Source organism: Cydia pomonella, chromosome 7 (assembly GCF_033807575.1).
Source record: "Cydia pomonella isolate Wapato2018A chromosome 7, ilCydPomo1, whole genome shotgun sequence".
Taxonomy (NCBI): Eukaryota; Metazoa; Arthropoda; class Insecta; order Lepidoptera; family Tortricidae; genus Cydia; species Cydia pomonella.
In genome coordinates this window covers 10,281,779-10,308,462 of record NC_084709.1, presented here as the reverse complement: position 1 = coordinate 10,308,462, position 26,684 = coordinate 10,281,779, and the positions used below count along the sequence as shown (strand labels likewise).

The 26,684-nt window shown below is 37.9% G+C and overlaps 2 protein-coding genes across 2 annotated transcripts; one reads left to right on the top strand and one right to left on the bottom strand.

Annotated features, from left to right (window-relative positions):
- The first annotated feature begins 1,179 nt into the window (after positions 1-1,179).
- Positions 1,180-9,462, top strand: LOC133519777 (glucose-induced degradation protein 8-B homolog). Its single transcript, XM_061853868.1, has 4 exons — positions 1,180-1,430; positions 2,659-2,855; positions 3,068-3,265; positions 6,819-9,462. The coding sequence occupies exons 1-4, from the start codon at positions 1,292-1,294 to the stop codon at positions 6,999-7,001; spliced, it is 717 nt and encodes a 238-aa protein (XP_061709852.1). The 5' UTR covers positions 1,180-1,291; the 3' UTR covers positions 7,002-9,462.
- Positions 9,455-19,050, bottom strand: LOC133519776 (nucleoporin Nup35). Its single transcript, XM_061853867.1, has 4 exons — positions 18,733-19,050; positions 15,069-15,524; positions 13,756-13,924; positions 9,455-11,232 (listed from the first exon to the last, which is right to left on the bottom strand). The coding sequence occupies exons 1-4, from the start codon at positions 18,884-18,886 to the stop codon at positions 11,121-11,123; spliced, it is 891 nt and encodes a 296-aa protein (XP_061709851.1). The 5' UTR covers positions 18,887-19,050; the 3' UTR covers positions 9,455-11,120.
- Positions 19,051-26,684: the final 7,634 nt, after the last annotated feature.

Here is a 26,684-nt window from a genome sequence, read left to right as displayed (position 1 = left end):
ATTTCAACATTTTTGACTTCCACCAAGGAGCCGAACACCCAAAAACTACTAATTAGCCTAGTTCTGAGGGAGTGTCATATTTTGCTTCAAATACTAAGCCCCCTCCAGACTTGCGCGTGAATCGCGGCGTGACTTAGCGGAGCGAACATACCGCGACGTTGACGTGGACTCAACACTCGCACAACTTCACGGCGATTTCGCAGTTTGGTTCGCGGCAAGATGGCGCCGAAGCGTCAGCTGATCGGATTTAGTTTGCGGCAAGGCACTGATTCAAACTGGGAACTGTCAAATTGATTTTTGGTTGATCAAGTTCGCACCCAATATAACAAAGTAGCCGCCATAGAAGGTTATGACAGTTCAGATTAACCGACTCGTGAGCGAATCGCAGCGCGAAGCGATCGCGAGTGTGGAGTCTTGCAAGTTCGCGCTTCGCGTCTCCTTTGACGCCGGCCAAATACCGACAAAAAACGGAGAAAAACGCGCGAAGTCGTGAACAATTGCAAAATCGACGCGAGGGCCCTCCACACGCGTTCGCGGCTTCGCGTTTCGATTCGCGCACGAGTGTGGAGGGCCCTCTAGACTTATGGGTGGCATCGTCCAAGGGCTGAAATTATCGTACTTTTGCATACGATAATGCTCTTAGGAACGTTCATAGTACCCAAATTATCGTACGACTGGCAACACTGATACCTGACGACAGCGCTTTGGGCTATAACCGCGAAAATCAAAGTTCGTCAATTGTGGGCATTTTTCTCTGTCACTCTAATTACGTCTTAGTGAGAGTAAAAGAGAAACATCCCCGTAATTTGCGAATTAGGGTTTACACGGTAGACCCCCTAACTTCATACTAGAGTATAGTATAGGCTGAACGGGTTTTAACCATAGAGTAAAGTAAGTGTTTTAACTACCTAAAGAAATATATGATCATTGTCAAGAGGGCGCTGTTATTCCCATGTATAAGGTAACGGTTCAGTTTAGTATGAAAAATTTAATTCCAATGAAATTCCGCAATATGGCGCGTGATCATACCATGGTATTTTATTTTATTTCATCATATGGTATTTTACTGGTCAAGCTTTACTTTTTGAGCTACGTGCACAGTGTGCTGTTCAAGTTGGTGATAAAAACGCGCGTGATCTATAATCGTTTTGGTTTTCTTTATCTGTAGCACACATAACTGTCACTGTCAATTTTGTCGTCTAGCAAATTGCAATCATTCCAAATCCAAAGAATACAGTAAATAATTCATTATTTGATCCCTTTATTCCATCATTACAAAGTTATAAATAAAATGAGCTTCGATCAATCTTCAAACAGTAACAGTACGAACGATAAGACGGATAGGAAGGTGATAGACCGCAGCAAACCTGACGACTTGCAAATCTCGAGAACAGACATGAACATGTTGATTATGAATTATTTAGTCACAGGTTTGTGTTGGTTAAGTCTTCCACGCTCTCTACTCTTAATATTATTCAGTAGGACTTAAGCAATAATATTATTATCCTCAAATCAATAGAATATGATCTGAGATGTGTCGTTTTACCTTTTCTTTTGTTGGGACGATGACCTTACTCAAATCGTGTAGTATTTTGGGAATAGTCTCATCTTATTCACCTGTATACAACATACTTTTTTCCTGGGAATTTAAAGAATAGTGTATATCTGACAAAGCAATCCTTTCAGTGTACAAAGGCAAGATTATTTGATTTTTACTCTACCAATATTGTACTCTGAACCTTTTGCATTTAATAATAGCCTGAGGAGGCTATGAAACCTACTATGGTGCTACCTTTGTAGCACAATTACAAAACCAATAAAGAAATGTTATGGATTATGTCTTAGTTCCTTTTACATACATTAACATCATAGAGTAGGAGCCTGTTTCATGAAACCTTGTAAATTTTAATATACATATTGTCATTTATTTGATGGACAAGATTAGATCATAAATTGTATGGGATGTCAATTCACAAGAAGTTATAATTGTCAAACATAAACGAAATTATATAATAACATATCAGTCATATCATATACCTCTTTTCAGCTTCCAGCAATTTTTTAGAACATTCACACTTAACCTTTTGTATGCCTTGTCCCATATACATCCCAAACAATTAAAAAAATATACATTAATTCAGTAACAAATTTATGACATTTTAGAAAGGGTTAATTACTTTAGCGCAATCTAATTTAATATTGTTAATTAGTCTTTCGTTAAGAAATTTAGCAATTGTATAGGTTATTTAATTGATAACTGATGTAAAATTTTAGTAGGTTAGAAAAAAAAAATTTTTTACTTAAATAACCAGCCTGTCCCGAGTGTCTCGTATTTTAACCTCAAATCCTATCTTTTCAATGCAGTTTTCCATAAAATCGGTAATGTGCGGGTCCACACAGAGCGAGCATACGCGCGAGGCAAGTCCCTCACGCACAAACCGGCCAGTGTAGACACGGCGCGCGCGTTTTCATCGCTTGAGCACGCCGCCTCGTCTGAGGCACATCTACACTGGCCGGTTTGTATGTGAGGAACTTGCCTTGCGCGTTTGCTCGCTCGGTGTGGACCTGCCTATTCAGATCTGGTCACCCTATTGAGATGTCAGTAGGCCGTCAAGCTTTTTCCTTGTTATTGGGTAAAAAAACTTGGAAATATTGTAGAGGGCTTCAAGGAGGCTGCATTAAAATTCCAACAAGAGGCTGGACTACAAGAGCCTGCTCTCTGCAGCTCCCTGGACGAACGCATCATGATCCGTGAGGCAGTGCAGAGCGGCCGCATACCAGATGCCATAGCCATGGTCAACTCCCTTCACCCGGAGCTGCTAGACAATGATAGATACTTGTACTTCCATTTACAGGTTTGGATGCCTCATTCATTAGTAGTTACATTTTACAAATTGAAAACCTTGAAAACCTCCTATGTAGGGTTAACTCCTATTTCATTTATAGCCATGTAGCTTCTTTGAGTCTGCACAAACTGTAGCCAGGAGATTTTTTCTGGGATAGCAGCTTGCTGCTAAATTTATAAATACACTATGAAGATTTAAAAATCACATTTGATTTACCACAGCAACTGCAACTACTGGAACTAATCCGCGCTGGGCGCGCCGAGGAGGCTCTGTCATTTGCATCAGCTACACTGGCGGAAGCGGGGGCTAACGACCGCACCGCGCTTACCGAACTGGAGCGTTCCCTCGCCCTGCTCGCGTTCCCTGACCCGCACGCGTCGCCCTTCGCTGATCTGCTGCTGCCCTCCCACAGCCAGAAGGTAGGTTAATAGTAACTGCTGCTACTGGAACTTATACGCAGGAAGGCCCTGTCGTTTGGATCAGCTACCTTAACCACCAAAGACCATGAATGACTTGTTGCTGACACATGTCACAGAATATATTGTCCCCTTGTGAATCCTTAATAAATTAGACTATGCTTGTAATGTGAATCACGGGAGTATAAATAAATTTACCATTACATATAAAAGGCCTGAATATTTTGTTCTGTGACAAAATATTAAAATAAAAATAAAATAAATAAAAATAGCCTTTATTTCTACTACCTTACAATAACTTATAATATGATTTTTAATGACTTTATCCTTAAACAATTGTAATTACTTATATGATATATTATACTTTAACAATTATTTATAATAGTAGTCGCCTCTGTGGCGTAGGCCTCCCCCATTTGTTTCCACACTTCTCTATCGCGGGCCTTTTGCATCCAGTTGTCGCCAACTAGTTCATTAAATATATCCCGCCATCTTTTCCTCGGGTGTCCATGCTTCCTATTACCATCGTACGGAAACCATTCTGTCAGCCGTTTGGTCCACCTATTGTCGTCCATCCTACATATGTGACCTGCCCATTGCCACTTAAGCCGTCGGGTTTTTTTCTTTGCATCCTCTACTTTAGTAATCTTCCTTAGTTTGTCATTTCTTACTCTGTCAGATAGTTTTAGTCCGAGCATGCTCCTTTCAATTTTTCGTTGACAAACATTAATCCTTTCTTCGTCTATCTTTTTCAAAGACCATGTTTGACAACCGTATGTTAAGCACGGAAGTATTGCCATGTCGAATACCTTTTTCTTTATACCAATATTAATGGAGCCGTTTTTCATAATTTCCTTATTGACAAAATATTAGGTACTTACAATTAGATTAGGTATATCTAAGTTAGCTTGGTGTTAATCAGTTTTTCTGACTTTTTCACCGACTTCAAGATTTCAAAAGGAGGAGGTTCTGGTTGTATTGGGACCGTGCGAAGTGCGTGGTGGGGGTAAGTGAAGCGATCCCAGCGCATAAGGTGGTAAAAATTTGAACTAACTGCGGAAAGCGTCTTTAACATTTCGTACAATTATATGGCTCGAAATGAAACTTTGATTTACGATTACTCCTGAAATATTCGTTTAAATTGTATGGTGTAAGTGACCATTGTAACCTGTATGAAATGCTTAATATAACTAACGTATTTATTTTGATAATTGTTAATAATGTATCCATGTAAATAGCTTTGCAAATGCCACATATTACGTGATCTTTTTCTAGAAGTTACGAATATGTATAGTAAGTTATCCTTAAAAGATAGACATTTAACATCGCGGACTTTTTTGTAGACCTATGAATGAGAAACAACCCCACCATACATTGTGTTGTTATAGCTCAAACGGATTAGGCAGCGTTTTCGATTAAAGCTCCTAGTCAGCGTGTTTTTTTTCGACAACATCGTTATATTTCAAACAATTTACACAAATCCTTAACAAGTTATATACTTAAGCCTTCCTCAAGAATCACGCTATTGATAGATGAAAGTCGTATGAAAATCTGTTCAGTAGTTTTTAGTTTTGGAGTAGTTTTATAAGATGTAGTGAATTGACGTTTTCCCCTAGACTTGCGGACACTAGGTTGCGTGACAGTCGTGCACGCTCCCAATATATCTAAGCTAAGGACAGGCCTTACGGGCTCTAAGAATGCTAGTTCAGTGGTGTCACTCACGAATTCGAGCCAATTCTGCAATCTAACGCAACTAGTTGCAACTTATCTCGCGCGTGATGCGAACTCATCAACCAATGGCGTTGTGGCGTTAGACTGCACGATTGTCTCGAATTCGTGTGCGTGACACCGCTGTACTGGCCCCATTCTCATTGCCCGTTGCCCGTAAGGCCCGTCCTTAGATATATATGACAATGGTTGTATGCTTTTTTGTTTATTAATGTTTTTACTTCATAAATCTGTAATTTCTGGACCGATTTCGAAAATTATTTTTTTGATTGAAACTATATATATACAGATTAGTCCCGTTTTTGTTAAAACTCAGTTCTGATGAGTGGATCCATGAGGAATCGAGGGAACTCTTCAAATGTGAAAGGCATACATATAGTGATTTTTATATTTTCATCACCAAATCAAGCATTTACATTCAAAAAGTGACATTTGATGAAGTGGAACTGCTGATGCTGATCAGAATGGAACTCTTCAACGACGCATAATTTCCGCTTGGCGATTTGTCGTCTTCCTTATGTTTGTTAGGCATATTAGGTTTTCAAGACAAAGTTTTGTCAAGCTCGAGATCTGATGGTAGAATCTATGAGGAATCGTGGGAACTCTTCTAATGTGAAAGGCATACAAATTGATTTTTGTATTTTCATCACAAATCAAACATTTACATTTAAAAAAGTGACATTTGATGAACTGGAACTGCTGATGCTAATCAGAATGGAACTCTTTAACGAAGCATAGTTCCCGCTTGGCAACTTGTCGTCCTCTTTATGTTTGTTAGGCAAATTAGGTTTTCAAGATACATTTTTGTCAACCTCAAGATCTGAAGAACTCTTCAAATGTGAAAGGCATACATATAGTGATTTTTGTATTTTCTTTAACAAATCAAGCTTTTACATTTTAAAAAGTGACATTTGATGAAGTAGGACTGCTGATGATGATCAGAATAGAATTCTTCAACGACGCATAGTTCACGATTGGCGATTTGTCTTCTTTGCTGTTTTTTTTAATACTACGTCGGTGGCAAACTAGCATACGGCCCACCTGTCAGCTGTCTATAAGCAGTCTCCGTAGCCTATGTACGCCTGCAACTCCAGAGGAGTTACATACGCGTTGCCGACCCTAACAACCCTCCCTCTCCTCGTTGAGTAAATTAGTTTAAGTAAATTAGATTTTCAAGACATTTTTTAAATATAATTTAATTATCTTTCTTTCACCGGTCTCCCTCATTGAGGTCGGTTTTTAGGGTTCCGTAGCCAAATGGCAAAAAACGGAACCCTTATAGATTCGTCATGTCCGTCTGTCTGTCCGATTATGTCACAGCCACTTTTTTCCGAAACTATAAGAGATATACTGTTCAAACTTGGTAAGTAGATGTATTCTATGAACCGCATTAAGATGTTTACACAAAAATAGAAAAAAAAGCAATAAATATTGGGGGTTCCCCATACTTAGAACTGAAACTCAAAAAATCTTTTTTCGTCAGACCCATACGTGTGGGCTAGGGATAGGTCTTCAAAAATGATATTTAGGTTTCTAATATCATTTTTTTCTAAACTGAATAGTTTGCGCGAGAGACACTTCCAAAGTGAAAAAAAGTGTGTCCCCCCCCCTGTAACTTCTAAAATAACAGAATGAAAAATCTAAAAAAAATATATGATATAGATTACCATGCAAACTTCCACCGAAAATTGGTTTGAACCAGATCTAGTCAGTAGTTTTTTTAATACGTCATAAATGGTACGGAACCCTTCATGGGCGAGTCCGACTCGCACTTGGCCGCTTTTTTTTCTTAAAAATTATTATTTAAGTACGTCTTTATATCCAACAGATCGCCAGCGAGCTAAACGCAGCCATACTAAAGATGGAGAATCAAGAATACACCAACCCCAAGCTATGCAGCCTTCTGCGTATGATCCTCTGGTCCCAGAGCGAATTAGACAAGCACAATATCAAGTACCCAAAGATGACCGACCTGGCCAATGCCACTATAGAGAATCCAAGTTTTAAGTAAGTTTCATTGTGGTTTATTTATACATTTAATGTCTGTATTTTATTACCATTGTAATTTTTACATAACACTCAATTACTAAATAAAAGAGTTTCATTTAATTTTACAAACATATCTAGGTCGTTATCTGGTTTAAACAGAACTCACTGTTTCATTTACACAAATCCAGTTTCTAATTGCTGAGAAATATGCCGTATTATAAGAACAATGAAGTGTTACTAACACTCAAAACCTGCTCCAACATAACTCAGTGCCGCCCAGGCAGCGATGACAGGTGCAGAATTGATTTTTCTAATGACGACGATATTGGTATCGTAAAGTTATACATCCGACCTTACAATGGTAATAAAAAAAGTCTTAGTTGATATTGGCTGTTGCTAATCAAATGGAAACTTTCACCTGGTAATGAATTAAGAGGATACATTAGAGGTCATTTCTCCATACAAACGTTCTCGACATTTTCTTCTCTAGATTTTGGCCCTATAAGTCTGTATCTTTAGGTAGTTAAATAAATGTTAACAATGTGTTTTTACATTTTCGGGTACTTGAAACATTTATCAGTTAATCAACCAAATAGAAAAATGCCTGGATCTGTTCCTTCATCGTTCTGGTTTTAACCTATTTCATTTAATCGTGAAATGTTTTCATCTACCCTCAAGTGGCTAAATATTCGATCTCGTTTTAGGTTCTTTACTAGGGCGAAGTAATAGCAAATATGACAAAACTAAATTACTATTGATTTTTGACGACCGGTTTGGCCTAGTGGGTAGTGACCCTGCCTACGAAGCTGATGGTCCCGGGTTCAAATCCTGGTAAGGGCATTTATTCGTGTGATGAGCATGGATATTTGTTCCTGAGTCATGGATGTTTTCTATGTATTTAAGTATTTATATCTTATATATATCGTTGTCTAAGTAGTAAGTACCCTCAACACAAGCCTTATTGAGCTTACTGTGGGACTTAGCCAATTTGTGTAATAATGTCCTATAATATTTATTTATAATATTTATTTATTTATTTAATCAAATCATCCCGATATATTCCTATTAACGAAATAGCACGATTTGAATAGCTTCGTTGTTACGTTGAGTAAGTAATATATCATATTAAAACTTCTGTAAAATGTGGCACATCGAGTTAAATTGAAGTCTTGATGAGTTCAATATTACAAGTATCTGTGTCTGTACGTTTTGCTTTTTTGCTATTCATGTTTTTATAAGAACTAGGTTAGTTCAAACAGCTCTAATAACGGCCAAATAAATACGCCGTAAACTGACGCCTAGCATACGAGTACAAATTGGTTAAGTTTTGGAGGAGGAAATGTCGAGAAGAAAACCTCGATTTCTGTGACTTTTACGTAAGATTTTTCGCGTGAGCTGCAGTTGTCCTTGTCGCACTAATTTTAGGAGCCGTTCCCATTAGCGCGACGGAGATATTTACCTGAAAATCTCAAATCTGAGAAGGGGCTCAACTGATATATCTTCTTAAGCAGTGAATTTATAATTTTATGAAATTACCATGCAACTAGTACATATTTGTTCCATCTTTATCATTAAGTAGTTATCCACATGGGTGAATGTATATTTTATTTAACAGTTCTAATTTGTATGGAGAAGATGAATTATAGATTGTGATGAAATAATCAAGGTTTCTTATTATAAATATTTATATATTTTTATTGATCACAACATACCTAAATTCTATCGATTATATTATAAAATAGATCTTATCGGAAACTGTTCCATATTTGTTTATTTCCCCGACTAAGGCAAAGCCAAGAAGGGGAATCTTATGAGTTTAGCAGTCTACCGTTGCGTTTGGTGGAATAGGCAAAATTTTAATTTTTTTCTTACATTCTATACGATTGAGAAACCGTATTTAAAGTAATTCTATACGTATAGTAGAAAAGACCAGAATAACTAGCATTGCAAATAAGTTATTTATAGGTACAGGCCGCGTGCAGCTCCAAGGATTTAGGAGGCGGAAAATTAAAGGGTTATTCTCTGTGCTTGTGTATTAGGCGCAGATTCATATTTATTTATCGAAGCTCGTACACATACTGTAGGTACCTTCTAAATAGACTTACCGTAAGGCATGACTTGCTATATAGTATGAGCATCTAGTAATAATCTAATAATACGAATATTGCAAACAACAATAACATAATAGGGCAGCCAAAAAGCTTTCTTATTCCAAGACGGCAAATATTTGTGATACCTCATAATCATAAATAATACTTTTGTTTACAAGTACAGTCCATAATGATTTGTCGATTCTAGATTTCATTTGTATGTAGAAAAATGTTAAATTGAAGTGATAGGAATTAAAAGTTAACCTTAGAATACCTCAGAGTAATCGATTGGACTAGATTAAGAAAATCTATTAATATTAATCGTCACTTAAAATGTATTTAAAAATAAGGTTTTTGTATGTAATGTTTAGAAATAAAGTATTAATTAAGAAACTTATTGTTTTATTTTATTTATAGAAAACAACTGATCATTCACTTACAATAATAATAATAGTGGATGGTGTAACTAACCTAATTACATTTTAAATAATTATTTACAAGATTAAAAAAATGTTTCAAATGGCGACTGTTATGTTTGGCTAGGAACAACTGCATTTTTTTCCTGCATTTTTAATTAATGTATGATGATAAAATAAACTTTTTGAGCGCTAAGGACGCCTAAAGTTGTCCTTATTTGTCAAAGCCTGGCCAGGTAGCCAACATGCAAATCGCTTACGCACCGTAGCGACCGAAACGCAACTGTCACTGTCTCCCTAATATAAAAGAGCGATAGAGAAACAAAGCGTTTCGTTGCCGAAGCAATAGCGATTGTCACCTTGGCTAGGGCGGCTGATCTATTATCAAATCGTAAAAGCACATGTTCAGATACTTTTGCCGCTCTAGATGGTATATAATGGCGACTGTCATTGTTAAAGTAACTCGTTAAAGATGCAAGTTTTATTTCGTGCTAAAAACTATATCACAATCAGGTCGGCCGGTTACTTGATAATAATGTCCGTTGGTGTAAGTTTTAATTTTTTGTCAACTATTATTTACATTAGAAAATCGTCATTCGGTAGATAGATAGGTATGATAAATGGAAATGGGTTTTGAAATTTAATTTTGTAACAAATACAGTTCGTCATTTTTCTATGTAATTTATGAACTTTAAAAATATTCCGTATCATACCATGGGCCAATTTAAGAATTTCGAGCACTCGATTTCTACACTCTTAAAATTGGTGGAAAACGGCGAAATGCTATTTTAAAAATACGAGCGGTAAAAATTGGGAATCTAGTGGTACTGACCACTCGTTTTCAATAGGGTACTTTCCTACTAGTCATATCACTTTCTTTTTTTGAACTGTCAAAATGATATAACGAAAATGTGTAAACACGTCACGGTAAAGTCACTCCCTTTTGTAGTTCTATCCGATTCATTAAATAGAAATCTTATCAAAAAATATCTGCTCTCTACGTTTTTCTTATAATTATCTTGTGCTTTATTTCGTCCGTGTTGTGAAATAAATAAATATTATACGACATTATTACACAAATTTAAATAATTTATTTTAACCCTTTTCCAGGCCGCACCAATCTACAAGGTTTTCCAAAAAAATTCAAATATATTCCAATAAATCCCGCTTTGATGATTCATTTGAAGACAAGTCACATTTTCCGAAAGTGCAATCTAATTTGAACTTTAAATCGGATGACTAAGGTTGAAATTGTACCGGCGCGTATGTGGTCGATAAATCGTACTATGCCTGGAAAAGGGTTAAACACAGGAAATAACCCTATTCCATAAGTATAATTTAAATGCCTAGTAGTGCAGAACCACGAAATCGAGCGATCAAAATTCAAAAATCAGCGTTAATGTCACAGTACATTCCTCAATTTACGTATCAGTATCTGATGGCGACTGTTTCATGCTGTAGATACGAGTAAACTGCATGATTTTGCAGCAAGACGCATTGCAGTATGTTAACCGCCACAAACAGACCAAAGAGTCTACATTCGCTCACCTCATCGTTACGACAATGTAAATAATTTGAAGTCCACAATTCATAGTCTATCATAAGCGACAGTCGTCTGACAGCGCGGAGGCCGTGTCACCAGCCCAGCACGTAGTCTAAAGCCTTGGAGATGAGGCCGTTGGAGCGCTGCGGCACCGGCGCGGACGGCACGGGCGTCGGACACAGTGACCGGGCGCCTTGGGTTTGTCTGAAACCAGAAATAAATCATATAAATAAATATTTGTCAGAGCTCAAAACGTCATCCTGTGAACACAGGCACAATATAGGCAGGATAGCTTTACTTTAAGATTTCAGGTGTCACACAAGAGCAAAGTTATTTTACATCTCGTGTTTTTGAGTGTGAAAATCAACACTCGCAAGAAAAACCAACTTTCCTCTCTTGTTGCACAAACAACTATTTCACCACACCAACTGGTAAAGCCCCTCTTGATTGTTTAAAAACTAATGAGAAATTTGCATTTTGTCCACATGTGGGGCAAAGTAATCAGATGCAAATTTTGAGTCGTTTCCTTATGATAGCTCTTTTAATTACATTCATTTGGATTTGATTTCGTTTGATTTTTTTGGTATTTCATAGTTAGTATTTTCCTCACGTTGGTGTGGTGATCAATTTTGTGTTTCACTCGGAGGCAAAGTTTGTTTAACCCTCGTGCCTTGAAACCCTCGCACCGCTCAAGATTCCAGTTCTTGAATCTTTCGCTTGCTCGAGTATCAATATTAGAACGAGCGGTTAAACAACAACTTTGCCCACTTGTAAAACAAATAACTATTATATTTGTAACTGTGAATTGCTAGAAAATGTTGATCAAACCAAATATTTGGGAGTGATAGTTGACCGACATCTTTCTTGGTCAAGGCATATTCGCTATCTGTCAGACCGTATTCGCAAGCTAATATTCATTTTCAAAAAACTTAGGCGTGTTTCTGACCCACGCTTTCTTAAATCGGTCTACATAGCAATCGTTGCTTACTTATTGCATACCGGTCTGGGGCGGTGCTGCTAAAACACACTTGCTTCCATTAGAACGTGTACAAAGAGCGATTCTAAAAGTCATGGTCTTTAAACCGATTAGATTTTGCACTAGAACACTTTACTCCATAGCTCGGGTCCTATCTGTCTGTCAACTTAATATTGAACGTGTTTGTCTAAGACGACACAAATACGTCTCTAATCAAAGCGCACGTCGCCTAGGTGGACGTAGAAAACAAAATGTTCGACTCAGTTGCGCACAATACAGTTTTTTATCGTCGTCAACTTGACTTCCTTGCACCCTTCCTTTATAACAAAGCCGTAATTGGACTCTGACCCTAAACTACGCTAACACTGAAAAACTCCTTGAAATTGTAAGGTGATTGGCTAGATTTATTGCGTAAGGTAAGCATTTAAATAACTTATCGATCTACTCCAAATATTGCAACCACTCATAGTCTTATATACAAGTAACGTAAGGGCTGTTGTTGACCAACAACCAGCAGTAGGTATATGTATAATAAATTAATAATATATCATGGAAAAGTTCAGTCACACAAGCACACACACACTTGGCCACGCCCACCAGGACGCTGGGCAGCACCTGTAATAGTAGGTTGTTGTCCTCACCTGGTGACACCCGGGCTGGCGGGGCGACACTCCGCCACGCCCACCATGACGCCGGGCAGCACCTGTTATAGTAGGTTGTTGTCCTCACCTGGTGACGCCCGGGCTGGCGGGGCGGCTCGCGACACTCGGCCACGCCCACCATGACGCCGGGCAGCACCTGTTATAGTAGGTTGTTGTCCTCACCTGGTGACGCCCGGGCTGGCGGGCTGGCGGGGCGGCTCGCGACACTCGGCCACGCCCACCATGACGCCGGGCAGCACCTGTTATAGTAGGTTGTTGTCCTCACCTGGTGACGCCCGGGCTGGCGGGCTGGCGGGGCGGCTCGCGACACTCGGCCACGCCCACCATGACGCCGGGCAGCACCTGTTATAGTAGGTTGTTGTCCTCACCTAGTGACGCCCGGGCTGGCGGGCTGGCGGGGCGGCTCGCGACACTCGGCCACGCCCACCATGACGCCGGGCAGCACCTGTTATAGTAGGTTGTTGTCCTCACCTGGTGACGCCCGGGCTGGCGGGCTGGCGGGGCGGCTCGCGACACTCGGCCACGCCCACCATGACGCCGGGCAGCACCTGTTATAGTAGGTTGTTGTCCTCACCTGGTGACGCCCGGGCTGGCGGGCTGGCGGGGCGGCTCGCGACACTCGGCCACGCCCACCATGACGCCGGGCAGCACCTGTTATAGTAGGTTGTTGTCCTCACCTGGTGACGCCCGGGCTGGCGGGCTGGCGGGGCGGCTCGCGACACTCGGCCACGCCCACCATGACGCCGGGCAGCACCTGTTATAGTAGGTTGTTGTCCTCACCTGGTGACGCCCGGGCTGGCGGGCTGGCGGGGCGGCTCGCGACACTCGGCCACGCCCACCATGACGCCGGGCAGCACCTGTTATAGTAGGTTGTTGTCCTCACCTGGTGACGCCCGGGCTGGCGGGCTGGCGGGGCGGCTCGCGACACTCGGCCACGCCCACCATGACGCCGGGCAGCACCTGTTATAGTAGGTTGTTGTCCTCACCTGGTGACGCCCGGGCTGGCGGGCTGGCGGGGCGGCTCGCGACACTCGGCCACGCCCACCATGACGCCGGGCAGCACCTGTTATAGTAGGTTGTTGTCCTCACCTGGTGACGCCCGGGCTGGCGGGCTGGCGGGGCGGCTCGCGACACTCGGCCACGCCCACCATGACGCCGGGCAGCACCTGCCGCCCGCTCAGCGCCATGGCGCGCTCCTTCTCAGCGCGCGTCGCGTAGCGGATGTGCGCCCAGTTACCTTGCGTTGGGTATTGCTTGTCTGTAAACATCATGTTTTCTTTTTTGCTTTTATATGTTAAGGAAAAATTTCCTGTCAGACCTAAAGTTAATATTCTCTTTTGTTACCACAATACTCATTCGTGAAATAAACCAAGTAGGTATAAATGAATTTTACTTTTAAAATCATCATCATCATTCGCTTGCCCTTATCCCATTCATTTGGGGTCGGCGCAGCATGTCTTTTTCTTCCATATCTTTCTGTCACCCGTCATCTCATCGTTCACTCGCGTTCGTTTCATGTCATCTCTCACACAATCCATCCACCTTTTTCTAGGTTTTCCTCTCCCGTTCCATCCCTCATGAATTTTACTTTTAAAATACAGACAATAATTTATTTTTATTGTTTATGTTAAAAAATATTTTATTTGATTAATTTAATAGCCGTTTAAAATATTTTTTTATAGAATTTTCAATTGTGGCTGAATGCCGAATAGGTCTGTGCCTTTGAAGGCTTCTATACTTAACCTGTCAAAGAATATGGCAGACGAATGTTTGAAATGTCACCGTGTTTAAGAATTATTTCGTATTAAATTTAGTTTTTTTCTTCACAAGTGTGATGAAAAACATTGTATGTAACTTTGAAGGTAAGAATATTGCAAACTCGAATCTTTAATGCACTACACTAATATGTATTGCGTATAATGAAATTAAAATACATCCCATTTAAATTCATTATATGTGAAACTGTTTATAAATAGTTTTTTTTTCAAAAGCTAATTTATCCGAATCAGGTTAATGTATAATCTCTAAGGTTATTCCCACTAGTTACCACCAAGTTGTTACCAAATATTTAAACAAAAATTTTGTGAGAGTACAAGACCCGTATTTAAAGGAGAGTAAATTACGAGTACGTTAACCTTTACTTCCGGAATGAAAACGAAGCCCTATTGGGCCCACTTTATTTGCGTTTGACCAGCTTGCAGCTGCAGGGTTAACACAAGGGGCGAAGTACCGATCCCCACCGCGACCAGGAAGAAAAAGATCAGTTTTGCGATTTCGTACTATTACACAGATGGGTCAGTTTCTGATTAACTAAACTAAGCGGCAAAATATTCGGTCATATTAAGTCAATTTCGTGATTTTATTAGTTAAGCCGGTTTAACTACAATTGAAAATTGCCTTACCTAAAATAGCACCACAATTGCTAAATCTCGCTAATACTGTATTTGCAGCATTAGGTGGAAATCCAAACACTGTCACCCAGTACTCCTCTTGCTCCTGGCTCCCGTCCCACGCTACTGGGTTCATGCTAGATCCATTCATATTGTTCACATAAGAATTTTGTAACATAGAGTTATTGTAGAAGCTTTGCTCTTGGAATAGTGACTTGTTTACAGATGGTTCATTGCTTTTGATTGTGTCAAACAAGTCCTCTATGGGTGGTCCTGTAGTCTTACTGTTGTTGTACGACATGTTGGGTGGATTGTATGACATGTTGGGGTTGTATGATGTGTTTGGTGATGTGGGGGCATTGGCAAACATGTTTTGCTGGTTGTACAGGGCCTGCTGGTGCATGGAGAGGTTTTGACGGTAATGTTTCTGGTCTGGTGTGGAGGTTTGAGTTGGGCTTGTAGGTGAACCTGAAATTCCAAAATATTGTATGTAAAAAAACACTCGGAATAAAAATGTAAACAATGAATTAAGTAATGATGGTACTAGGTCCGATTCTTGCCTAGTTAGTGTGACATTAGCACGGATATTTGTTCCTGAATTATAACGTATGCAGAATGAAATCTGGACAAAAATCAAATGTTGTGTTAAATAAAAACATGATTATTTTTTTATAAATTTTACAGCGGGGATTTTGTTTTATAAGGCGTAGTACGTGATATCTGAAGATATCTATGAAAATGATAATGAAAAACAAAAGTGTACCAATGAAGATCAAATACAATCTCTACAAAACAACACCTGCCTACTGCCATGCTGGATATACGGATGTGAAACATGGGCAGAGGTGTGAAACATGGGTTGCATGGGCATGCACTAAGAATAATATACTAAAGATTGTGGTTTGTTAACACAGCACGAAAAGAAGCATGCTAGGAATAATTTGAAATGACATATGGAGACTGACCACAATCAGGAGAAAACTAAAGTACCGCAGCCAGAGAAATAAAAAAAGAAAATGGAGGTAGACAGGTCACATAAACACGAAAATAAACAAATGGACACAAAATATAACTAATTGGTTCCCTATATACAGCAAGATGGGTCAGGGATACCCGAACGAAAATGAGATGGGAGGATGATTTCACACCAAAGTGGATAAGCACCACTCAGAACAGAGAAGACTGGAAAGCTTTAGAGGTGGCCTTTTTCCGAAAACCATGACACCCTGACTAAAACAGTGACAAAGTAACATAATAGAATCAGTTAATAAAGGCTAATTGTATTGTAGGTATGTGATAACAATTTTAAACAAATGATTAGTCCCCCATAAACCCCATAATAACTCAGGCTGGCTCAACTGGACTCGGTTGGGAAGAGCTGGAAGTAGCCGCCCAGGATTGCGCCAAATGGAAAATTCTTCTGCGAGCCCTATGTCCCTAATGAGGGATAACAGGATGACATCATCATCATCAAATCCCATAATGAAAAAACAGCTGTTTTTTTATTTTCAGAGCATTTTTTTCCGAGACAATGGGTTTTCTTGAACATTTGCCGATGCACATATCTCCAAGATGTTTTTAAACAGTTTTACTGGCACATTTGAATGTGCTTGTCAGCTTGTGCAAGATTTGTACAAGACTCAGCGGGATTTAATTCTCTTTAATCTTTCTCTCGCAGAAAACTAGCTAATGCTGGATTGTTTGCCTGAACCAGACTTGCTAGTGGTAATTTTTGTAAAGAAAACTTTCAGTCAAACCCATTTCCACAAAATGTTCCACTATGTTCACTTTCGGCCATTGGGAAATAGTACTGGAGAAATTACATACAGTTTGACAACAGTGTTCTTCTAGAATGACCATGAGAATGCAATGCTCATGAAACTTATCATATTAAGAGGCTGTCAATACCTAAAGCGCGCACACTGTCTATTTGTATCGGAGTAAATGAGATAGCACTGTCGCATGTTACTGGGCCTGGGCAAGGGAATAATAAAAAAATTATTTAAATAAAAAAAAGTGGATTATTAGTGTAATATTTTACTCAACAACGGTTTAGATATAAATGTTTTGAAATTGTGATTTTAATTGCAGACCCATAAGTCAAAACAATAAAGACATAGAACCGTTTAATTGTGATTTTAAGACCAATCTTCGCAATTATTTTCTTGTATCGGTACAACCAGGTCTTTGAAATATAATTAATATGACCATATATTTTTCATACTTAACTAAAACAAATAGTCTTTCTTAAAAAACTGTTTAAGTAACATCAATTTCAAGGACACTGAAAGAAATTTGAACTTAAAATAGAATTAAATACGGTTCATATTCAGACATAGGAATCTGGCAAAATTGTTTGACAAGTAGGGACTGCCTGTATTGATAAACTCAACTATCAATGCTATTTCTATATACTAGTGATCACTCAAGAGTTTACTTGTAAAAATATGTTTTTATTAAGAGTAAAAATAATAACTCAATATACCTACTCTTCTTTGTTTTTAAGTAAACATAAAAATTTGGATTTCTGCATCAGATGGTATAGCAGTTAAAAAATCTAAAGCTGCATAAATTAAATCAAATATTCAGGGTGAACTTAAAATTTATTGCTGAAAATCAAAATATTATTCAAGAGTATAGACTCTTGAATAATATTTTGATTGAATAAAAGGTGTACGAAAATTAAAAAAAGTACAGTCTACATTATCTAAAATATATTAGGACGAAAAGGGAAAAAATATTTACAATAAATTTAAATATGTTTTTAAGGAAAACCAGGTATGACACTATGGAAAAAATTAATACACTACAAAAAGGCAAAGAAGTCATTTTAAAACCAAAGAATAGACGAAGTACAATAGATCACTTTATGAAAATTTGTTATGCCCCTCCACAGAAATTGAAAAATCATTGACCCACCTGAAATGGATTTATCAGCCAAGACGAAGACGCTTAAAACCCGAAAATATGGAACAAATTCTGGTTGTTTACTTTAACAATAGTAAATGGGACATTCACAAAGAAAAAAATGGGATATAATGGGATAAGTAAAATTATAAAATGATCTTGTCTTAAAAACTAAGAAGAGTATATTGAGTTATTATTTAATTTTTTTTACTCTTCATACAAACATTTTTTTACAAGCAAACTCTTGAGTGATCAATGGTATATAGAACTAGCATCAATAGTTGAGTTTATCGATACAGGAACTCCCTACTTGTCAAATAATTTTGCCCCGTGGATTCCTATGTCTGTTCATATTTCATCAATTTTATATCTTGTGTGTTGTGTATGGAAATACACAACACAAGCCTTACTGAGTACTATGGGATTATGTTGTGTAAGATTGTTAGATTGTCCATAATGTCAAAATACCCAAACATTCAGATGTTTTGCAAAAACTTCTCCAGGAGAATAAAAGTGACTACATGAGTGGCCTATGTCCAGCAGTGAACATCTTTCCAATGATATTGTGCCCCAAATCAGCAACCTAAAGCCTAAATCATTTATTATGTTTCAACGATTTTGACACCACTGATAAGTTTAGATACAGCTGCTAATAATACTTTACGGGATTGTTTTGAAATGCAATGCAGCAAAGATAAACAAAGCCTGTCTTTCTCTCCATGATATGACTAAAACAGTATATATCTTAAACGGTTCACTTTTTACTTACCAAACGCGAGGTTCCTGCCCTTTGTAGGAGACAGGCTGTTGGTTCTAGGTGTAGAAGGAGGGTTAATTTCCCCTAACAGGAAAGGTGGCAGATATCCCACATTGGGACTCCCTGACGGCGAGTGTGTAGGACTTCCAAGCGTCATCGGCTCCATTTTTATAACTAATATTGCGATTTCGATAGTTTTAGAAATTAAGAAGCTGAACCATATATTTACTGTTTCCTCAATTTTTCACAAGAAACGATTACCGTGGCGGTTTGCACAGAACGCCAATTAGACATTCCACATTTTGACAAGAAAACGAACGAAAGTAACGAAACCAAAACGAAACGAACAGCGGTTAACTGACGTTTGTAATAATGCTACTATATTCAAGAAAATACTTCTAAAACAGTAATTTATGGTCGTGTGAAGAGGTTTGATTAGCAATCGACTCGAGCTTGACATTTCAATTTTAAATGTAATCGACCAGGAGGCCTACCGCGAAAATCAAAGTTCGTCAATTGCGGGCATTTTTCTCTGTCACGCTAATTACGTCTTAGTAAGAGTAAATAAAAGAGAAAGATCCCCGCAATTTGCGAATTTCGATTTTCCCGGTACACTGTGGGCTGAAATTCGGCTTTCATTGACATAGAAACCGAAGTTGTTATTTTTACGTTTTTTTGATTAAAATAGGTTTTGCCCAGCATTGTTGCCAGCAGTATGCCAAAAAATCACAAATAATTCGTAGCATAACTATCTGCGAGGATATTACCGTATTTGTTGTGGTTCTTGAGATATTTTGATATTTTGTTCCGGCTCCATACATTTTTTTTGAAAAAAAAAAACATAACTCTACCATTTTCAACTCAAATCGTGTGAAACTTATAACTTAGCATAAACACACTGAGCAAAACCCATTTCAATCAAAAAAATCTTAAAATGTTGAATTTGGTTTTTGTGCTTTTTCCATAGAAACAATTAATGATTTAAAAAAAAAAAACCGCACCCGTGGCGGATATATGTAGTATGCCAAAAAATCACAAATAATTCGTAGTATAACCACCTGCGAGGATATTACGGTTTGTTTTGCGGTTCTTGAGTAATGATGATTTCTTGTTCCTGCTCCATACATTTATTTTGAAAAAAAAATCGTAACTCCACAATTTTCATTACAAATCGTCTAAAATTCATAGGTTACCATAACAATTTTTTTTTTTTTTAATTTCTTTATTTAGATAACTAGGATCCATTGGGGTTAGGTACATAGTGACTTAAAATATATTGTTAATATTTAAAAATAAATTAATTAATTAAATTGAAATTCAAATATTATAAATAAATTAACTTAAAATTCACAATAAAATAACTACATTAAATTAAAATTCAAAATTAAAATTCACGCAATTAAACTACCCATGATCATTAATTTATTAATATGTTTGTGCATGGGAGAATCAGGCTTTCCTACAAACATTTTCAGGATGCCGTTAGAGCTGCTCCGCATCCTATTCACTAGCGAGGCAGTTCTTTTGCGTATGATGGCGTGAAAACCGTCTGTGCGCGCCTCCGCAAACATTTTTGAAGCACTACAGAAGCGGGGCAGCTTCAACAACGCCCGAAAGCCGTTATTATATTGAACTCTCAGGGCACTGAGCGACTTCTGAGTGCAGTTGAACCACAGGCTGCTCGCATAGAAGCTCTGACAGAACGCTTTGAATAGCGTGATTTTGACTTGATTCGAGCAACGAGCAAACCTGCGGGCCAACATATTACTCCTCACCGCCAGCGCCCTGCGTTCTCTTTCAATATCTAAATGATCTTTAAGGTCGTCGGTTAGATAATGCCCAAGATATTTAAAACGAAAAACTCTCTGTAATGGTGCACTGTTGAGACAAATGACCGGCACATCAAGAGGCGGCATTTCCGGTCTCTTACCGGCGGCCTTAAAGATCATGTATTCACTTTTTTTACATTATATTGTAATCCGTGACTGCTCGCATAGGATTCGCAAATACTCAGGAGCCTTCTCAGTGCCTTCACCGATGGGCTCAACAACACCATGTCGTCTGCGTAGCTGATGTTGTTTACACAGACACCGTCCACGTGACACCCCACATGCGTGTTGCTGAGCTCAGATATAAGCCCGTCCACATACAAATTAAAGAGCTTTGGCGAAGACAACCCTCCCTGTCTTACGCCGCACTCTAAACCGTACGAGTCTGAACGAGCACCAGCCCATCGTACACTATTGCGCTGATTAGCGTACCAATACTGAAATATGCTAGTCAATTCCGTAGGTATATTCCTATCCCTCATCTTCTGCCATAAGACGTCGTATGAAACTAAGTCAAAGGCTTTAGAGAGGTCTAGGAAACATGCGTAGACAGTAGTGCTACGTTCAGTGTAATACCGGACAGCATGCTTAAGACTCAAAATGGCAGTTTCAGTTGAGAGGCCAGGTCTAAATCCAAATTGTCCGTCCTGAAATTGTAAGTAGTGGTCAAGTTGAGCGTTAAGCATGCTATCCAATACTTTGGAGAGTACATTTGCGAGAGAGATTGGTCTATAGTTGGTTTTGTCAGCGATGTCTCCTGTCTTGTTTTTCACTATGGGTACAACAATGGTATTCATTAACTCCTCTGGTAAGTACGCATGGCTCAGACAAAATGAATAGAACATAGACAAAACTCTCGGCAAATGAATCCCTGCATATTTTAAGTGCTCGATACTGAGGCAGTCACTACCCGGGGATTTGCCTCTAGTCATGTCTCTAATAACGCTTGATACTTGTTTAGCAGTGATATGAATTTTTGTCCTGTCATAACTAGTCTCAGCATCGATCACCTGTCGTGAAGGACCTAAAGGTGATTTCACTGTAAAATGCTTCCTAAATACTTCCGCAATTCCCTTAGGCTCACTTAGGCCTGCAACGCTCACGGGTAGGCTAGGCTTTATATTTAGCTTGTTTGTAGCTTTCCAGAATTTAGTGAAGTTTTTAGTTTCCCTATGCGACGCAATGATGTCCATCTTAATTTGTTCTTGGTGTTTTAAGCACCACTTCAGTTTACTTTTAAATACTTTACGAGATTCACACATTTCATCATATATTTTTCCTTTACTAGGTTTATTACAATTAAGCCACATTTTGTATTTAAGTCGAGCCTCCCTACAATGCTGGGCAAAATCTATTTTAATCAAAAAAACGTAAAAATAACAACTTCGGTTTCTATGTCAATGAAAGCCGAATTTCAGCCCACAGTGCGGTAGGCCCCCTGGTCATATTGCGAGATTCTGCTTCAGTAAAAAGTGCACTATTTGCAATAAAAGTGGAAATACTTCCAGTGAATGTTTTTCCACAAAGGTATGTAGGAAATATAATAGGAAGGGACACATATTACAAGATTCTGTCGCACTTTCAGCCTAGTAAGTGAAGAAATTAAGCATACGACTAGTACTAGAGCTATCATTGATTCAGGTGCTTCTTCCCACATGTTTTACAATAATAATATTATAATTTCCACAGAAAATATATATGTAGAAATAAGATGTGCTAATGCAGAGAATCTCGCCGCTCAACCCAAGTAAAGTCAACATAAATGCCTTTGAACTGGAAGATGTACTATTATATGTTACTGAAATTTCTAGAAACCTGATATCTGTGAATTCAATTACTGATCATGGTGCATCTGTAGTTTTCGTTAGAAACAAGGTAACTGTAAAGAAACATAATAATATTATTCTTACTGGCTATAAAACTAAAAACGGTATCTATGAAACTGAATTCTCTGCTAACATTGTTCGTGAGGTATTGTTTCAACTTCAACATTTATTCAGCAAATAGGCCACAAGGGCACTTTTACACGTCAACATGAAATTTACATACAAGCACAAACAACCACAACAACAATTATAAAATACAATTCATTGAAAAAATTAATGCAAACTACAGTATTATTGTTTAAAGAAAAAGTAAGTAAACTATTATTATTACTTAGAAATGTATAAAGTCTCTAAATGTCTAATTACAAAAAAAAACTAAAATAATGATAATAAAAAACACAAACAGATACAAAAAATATCTAAAATTAGTTAGAGGTGTAAATATCTCTAAATTTCAGAACTAAATGATTTTTATGAAATTATCCTTAGAGATGTATAGAGTCTCTATGAGTCAAAATTCCGTATAATTAAAACATTAATTAGGATAAAAGAAACATACGAGAACAGTACCCCTAGTGTAAATTTGATCGACATCATAACGTGACGAACGCGTTTGCGTTAAGTCTCATTTTGTATAGGATTTTGAGTTTCCAAAACGTCTCGCTTGGCGCGCTCTTTCTAAATCCAATACAAAATGAGACTAAACGCAAACGCGTACGTCACGTTTCGAAATCGAATTTATTTACACTAGGGGTACTGAATGAGGTGTCTCACTGTAATTATACTCAAAGATAAAGTTAGCTAAAACAGAAGTAACATATGCGTCAAATTTGAAAAAATCTTTTTATGGGGTGCCGCAAGGAAGCATTTTAGGGCCTCTGCTCTTTATTATCTATATAAATGACCTTCCCAAAATTACTAACTACCCAATGGTTCTCTTTGCGGATGATAGCACCGCTATTTTCACTGGTATGAGTTTGAATAATTATGACATTGATATTAATTTTGAAATGAGTAATGTTTTAGAATGTATTGTAAAGTGGCTTAATGAAAACAATCTTTAAATAAATATTGAAAAAACAAAGATAATGAATTTTAGACAAAGGAAGAACGAACTAGGAGATTTAGATGTCCAATATAAGGGGCAACAAATTGTAGAAGTCTACAACACAACATTTTTGGGATTAGTTTTTAGACAGCAACATGAATTGGAAAAGTCAGATTCATAATTTATGTAAAAAGTTAAGTCGTTACTCCTATGCACTGTATATGCTAAATAAAGTAGCTAGCCAATCTGTTGTGTTATCTTCTAGTCTCCGATATGGCATCATTTTTTGGGGGAATTCAACTGACTGGTACTTGGCTTTCAAAGCTCAGAAAAAATGCCTTAGAGCGACTACAGTATCGTGTAAGCCATATTTCGTAAATGTAAAAATATTAACTCTTCCTTGTATGTACATTTATGAACTAGTAATTTTTGTGAAAAAGCATCCAGACATATTTCGATGTCTGAACAGTCAACGTTTGCAACACATGGTCTGTGCACATCCGTCAAGAACTGCTCTCTTATCAAAAAGCGTCCTCGGTATGGCTCCTAGGGTATATAACAAATTACCTGAACGTATAAGGAAAAAATGTGACATAAGTATATTTAAAAAAATAGTTTTTTTTTTTTTAAATATACTTACTTATATAATTTTTAGGCTTTCTACTCCTGTAATGAATTTCTCATTGACAACCTGTACTGATTATTATAGAATTATTATTAAATGATTATGATATGTATATCGATATAAAACTTGTTGGAATTATTTAGTTTTAAGTGATATTACTGGATATTTTAATTAATTGCTTGTATACGCACTGCTTGTAAATTTTAATTTAGTGCATGGTGCATGCTAATTGCTATTAGCATTTAAACTTAATTTCGTATGCCTTTGGGTACGACATAGTGGAACAATTTTCTCTTTTACTATCATATGCAATAACATGTTGTGTACACCTATTTATGGTCGACGAAAAAAGAATTTGTATTTGTAGCTTAAACAGACCAGTCTCCACAAACAGCACCCGTTCACGAGTATGACGCGTATCTCAGCCATCGCCTCCCTCAACCTTCATTCGGGAAAGTGGCGACCTTATCAACGACACCACCGTAAGCAAAGACTTTTAAGCGAGCATGAAATGTTCAAGCTAACGGAGTATATTAATATTTATGTGCTTGTATGTTATATAAAAGACGGTATAACTACACAAAATTACTAGCTTAAATTTACTTAGAGATGTAAAGGTCTCTAAGTGTCAGAATCATTAAAAATATAGGTATGTACAATCAAACACAGAATAAAAATAAAAACTTAGATATGTATAAGGTCTCCAAGTGTCCAAAACTAAAACTAAATTAAACAATATAATAAAGCGAGAACATGATGTTCTCATGTGTCAAATTTACTGGCTAGTGTCCATACTTAATTCACAATGAACAGAAAACAATATTTATTTAACTGTTATCAATATCATCCTATCCAAATAAAGTTACACCGGCTTAAAGGCATCTCTATCGTCTATAAAATAATTTCCAGAATAGTACACCTTACTTAACAAGGAGCGCTTAATATGTGACTTAAACTTGTTAAGTGTCAAATTCACTATATCAGTTTATTATAAAAACGTGTACAGTTCCCGACGAAAGACGTACTAACCTTAAGGAGACGGTGGGCGGACACAGCAAGCCTATGTTTATTTCTAGTGTTATAATTATGGATATCACTATTTAGCTTGTATTCGTGGATGTTTTTCCGAACATACATAAGATTCTCAAGTATGTATTGAGATGCAACCGTAAGGATATTTGCTTTTTTTAATTTCTCTCTTAGGGATACCCGAGCGCCCAGTTCATATATGGACCGTACAGCTCGTTTTTTCAGCACAAAAATAGTCTGAATATCTGCTGCTTTTCCCCACAACAGAATTCCATACGACATAACACTGTGGAAGTAGCTAAAGTATACTAGCCTGGCCGTCTCTACGTTTGTAAGCTGTCTGATTCGTCTCACTGCATAGGCAGCAGAACTAAGCTTGCCGGCTAGAGTGGCTATATATGCATGCCACTGCAGTTTTGAGTCTAAAGTGACTTCAAGGAAAACCGCTCGATCTCCATATTCCAGCGTGTCACCTTTTATTTCAATCTTGCTGTTATTTACCTACTTGACGTTCGGCAGCGTAAATTTGATGCACTTGGTTTTATTGGCGTTCAAAAGTAAGTTATTTGCCGTAAACCAGTCAAATATGGTGGATAGTGCGTTATTAATGTTATCGAAGCTGTTTTCCTTTCTGTCCACTTTAAATATAAGAGAAGTGTCATCTGCAAATAACACTATATCATGTCTATCTTGCACTAGTTTTGGTAGATCATTAATGTATACCAAAAACAGAAAGGGACCAAGAATTGAACCTTGAGGCGCTCCAAGCGCTACCAGAGACCTCGCCGAGTTCTATCTGAGAGGTACGACGAAACAAGGTCAAGGGTGGTAGCTTTTATCCCATAGTGGCTTAATTTTCTTTTTAGATTCTCGTGATCAACGCAATCAAATGCCTTTGATAGATCACAGAAAATTCCAACAGCATCTTGAGCTTTTCCCAAGCCTCAAAAATGAGTTTTAGAAGTACCGCACCGGTGTCACTAGTTGACGGACTTCTGGTAAAAACCAAACTGATTATTGTCAAATAATTTATTTCTGTTAAAAATTAGACAAAAGTTGATTAAGAATAAGTTTCTCGAAAACTTTGCTTAACGCCGGTAGTATAGAAATTGGTCTGAAGTTGGTGGGTATGTTCTCGTTCCAGATTTAAACAGTGGGATGATTTTGCTGTGTTTCATAATATCTGGAAAATTCCAGTATCAATGCATCTGTTGAAAATCTCTGCTAAATATGGAGGGATCGATTCTACAATAGAATGTTATACTTTTACTGATAAGCCCCAGAGATCTTCCGTTTTCTTTAAATTTAATGATCTGAAAGTTTTAAGAACAATGTTGGTAGTGACATAAGAAAATGTGAAGATTTATGTACACTCCGATACATTTGACTTCAGAATTTTTTCTGCGACCTCGGGCGATAAATTAAGTGACTTTGTTGTTTCCACCGGTATATTCGAGAAAAACCGTTCGAAATGATCTGCCACTTCACGGTCGGAACTTACTAAAGTGTCGGCAATAGGGTTGTTCCATCTACAAATCTTAGGGCAGAATTGTATCCCAATAAATTATTTGGATTATAAGAACATGTTAAACTACTTTTAGGGGACC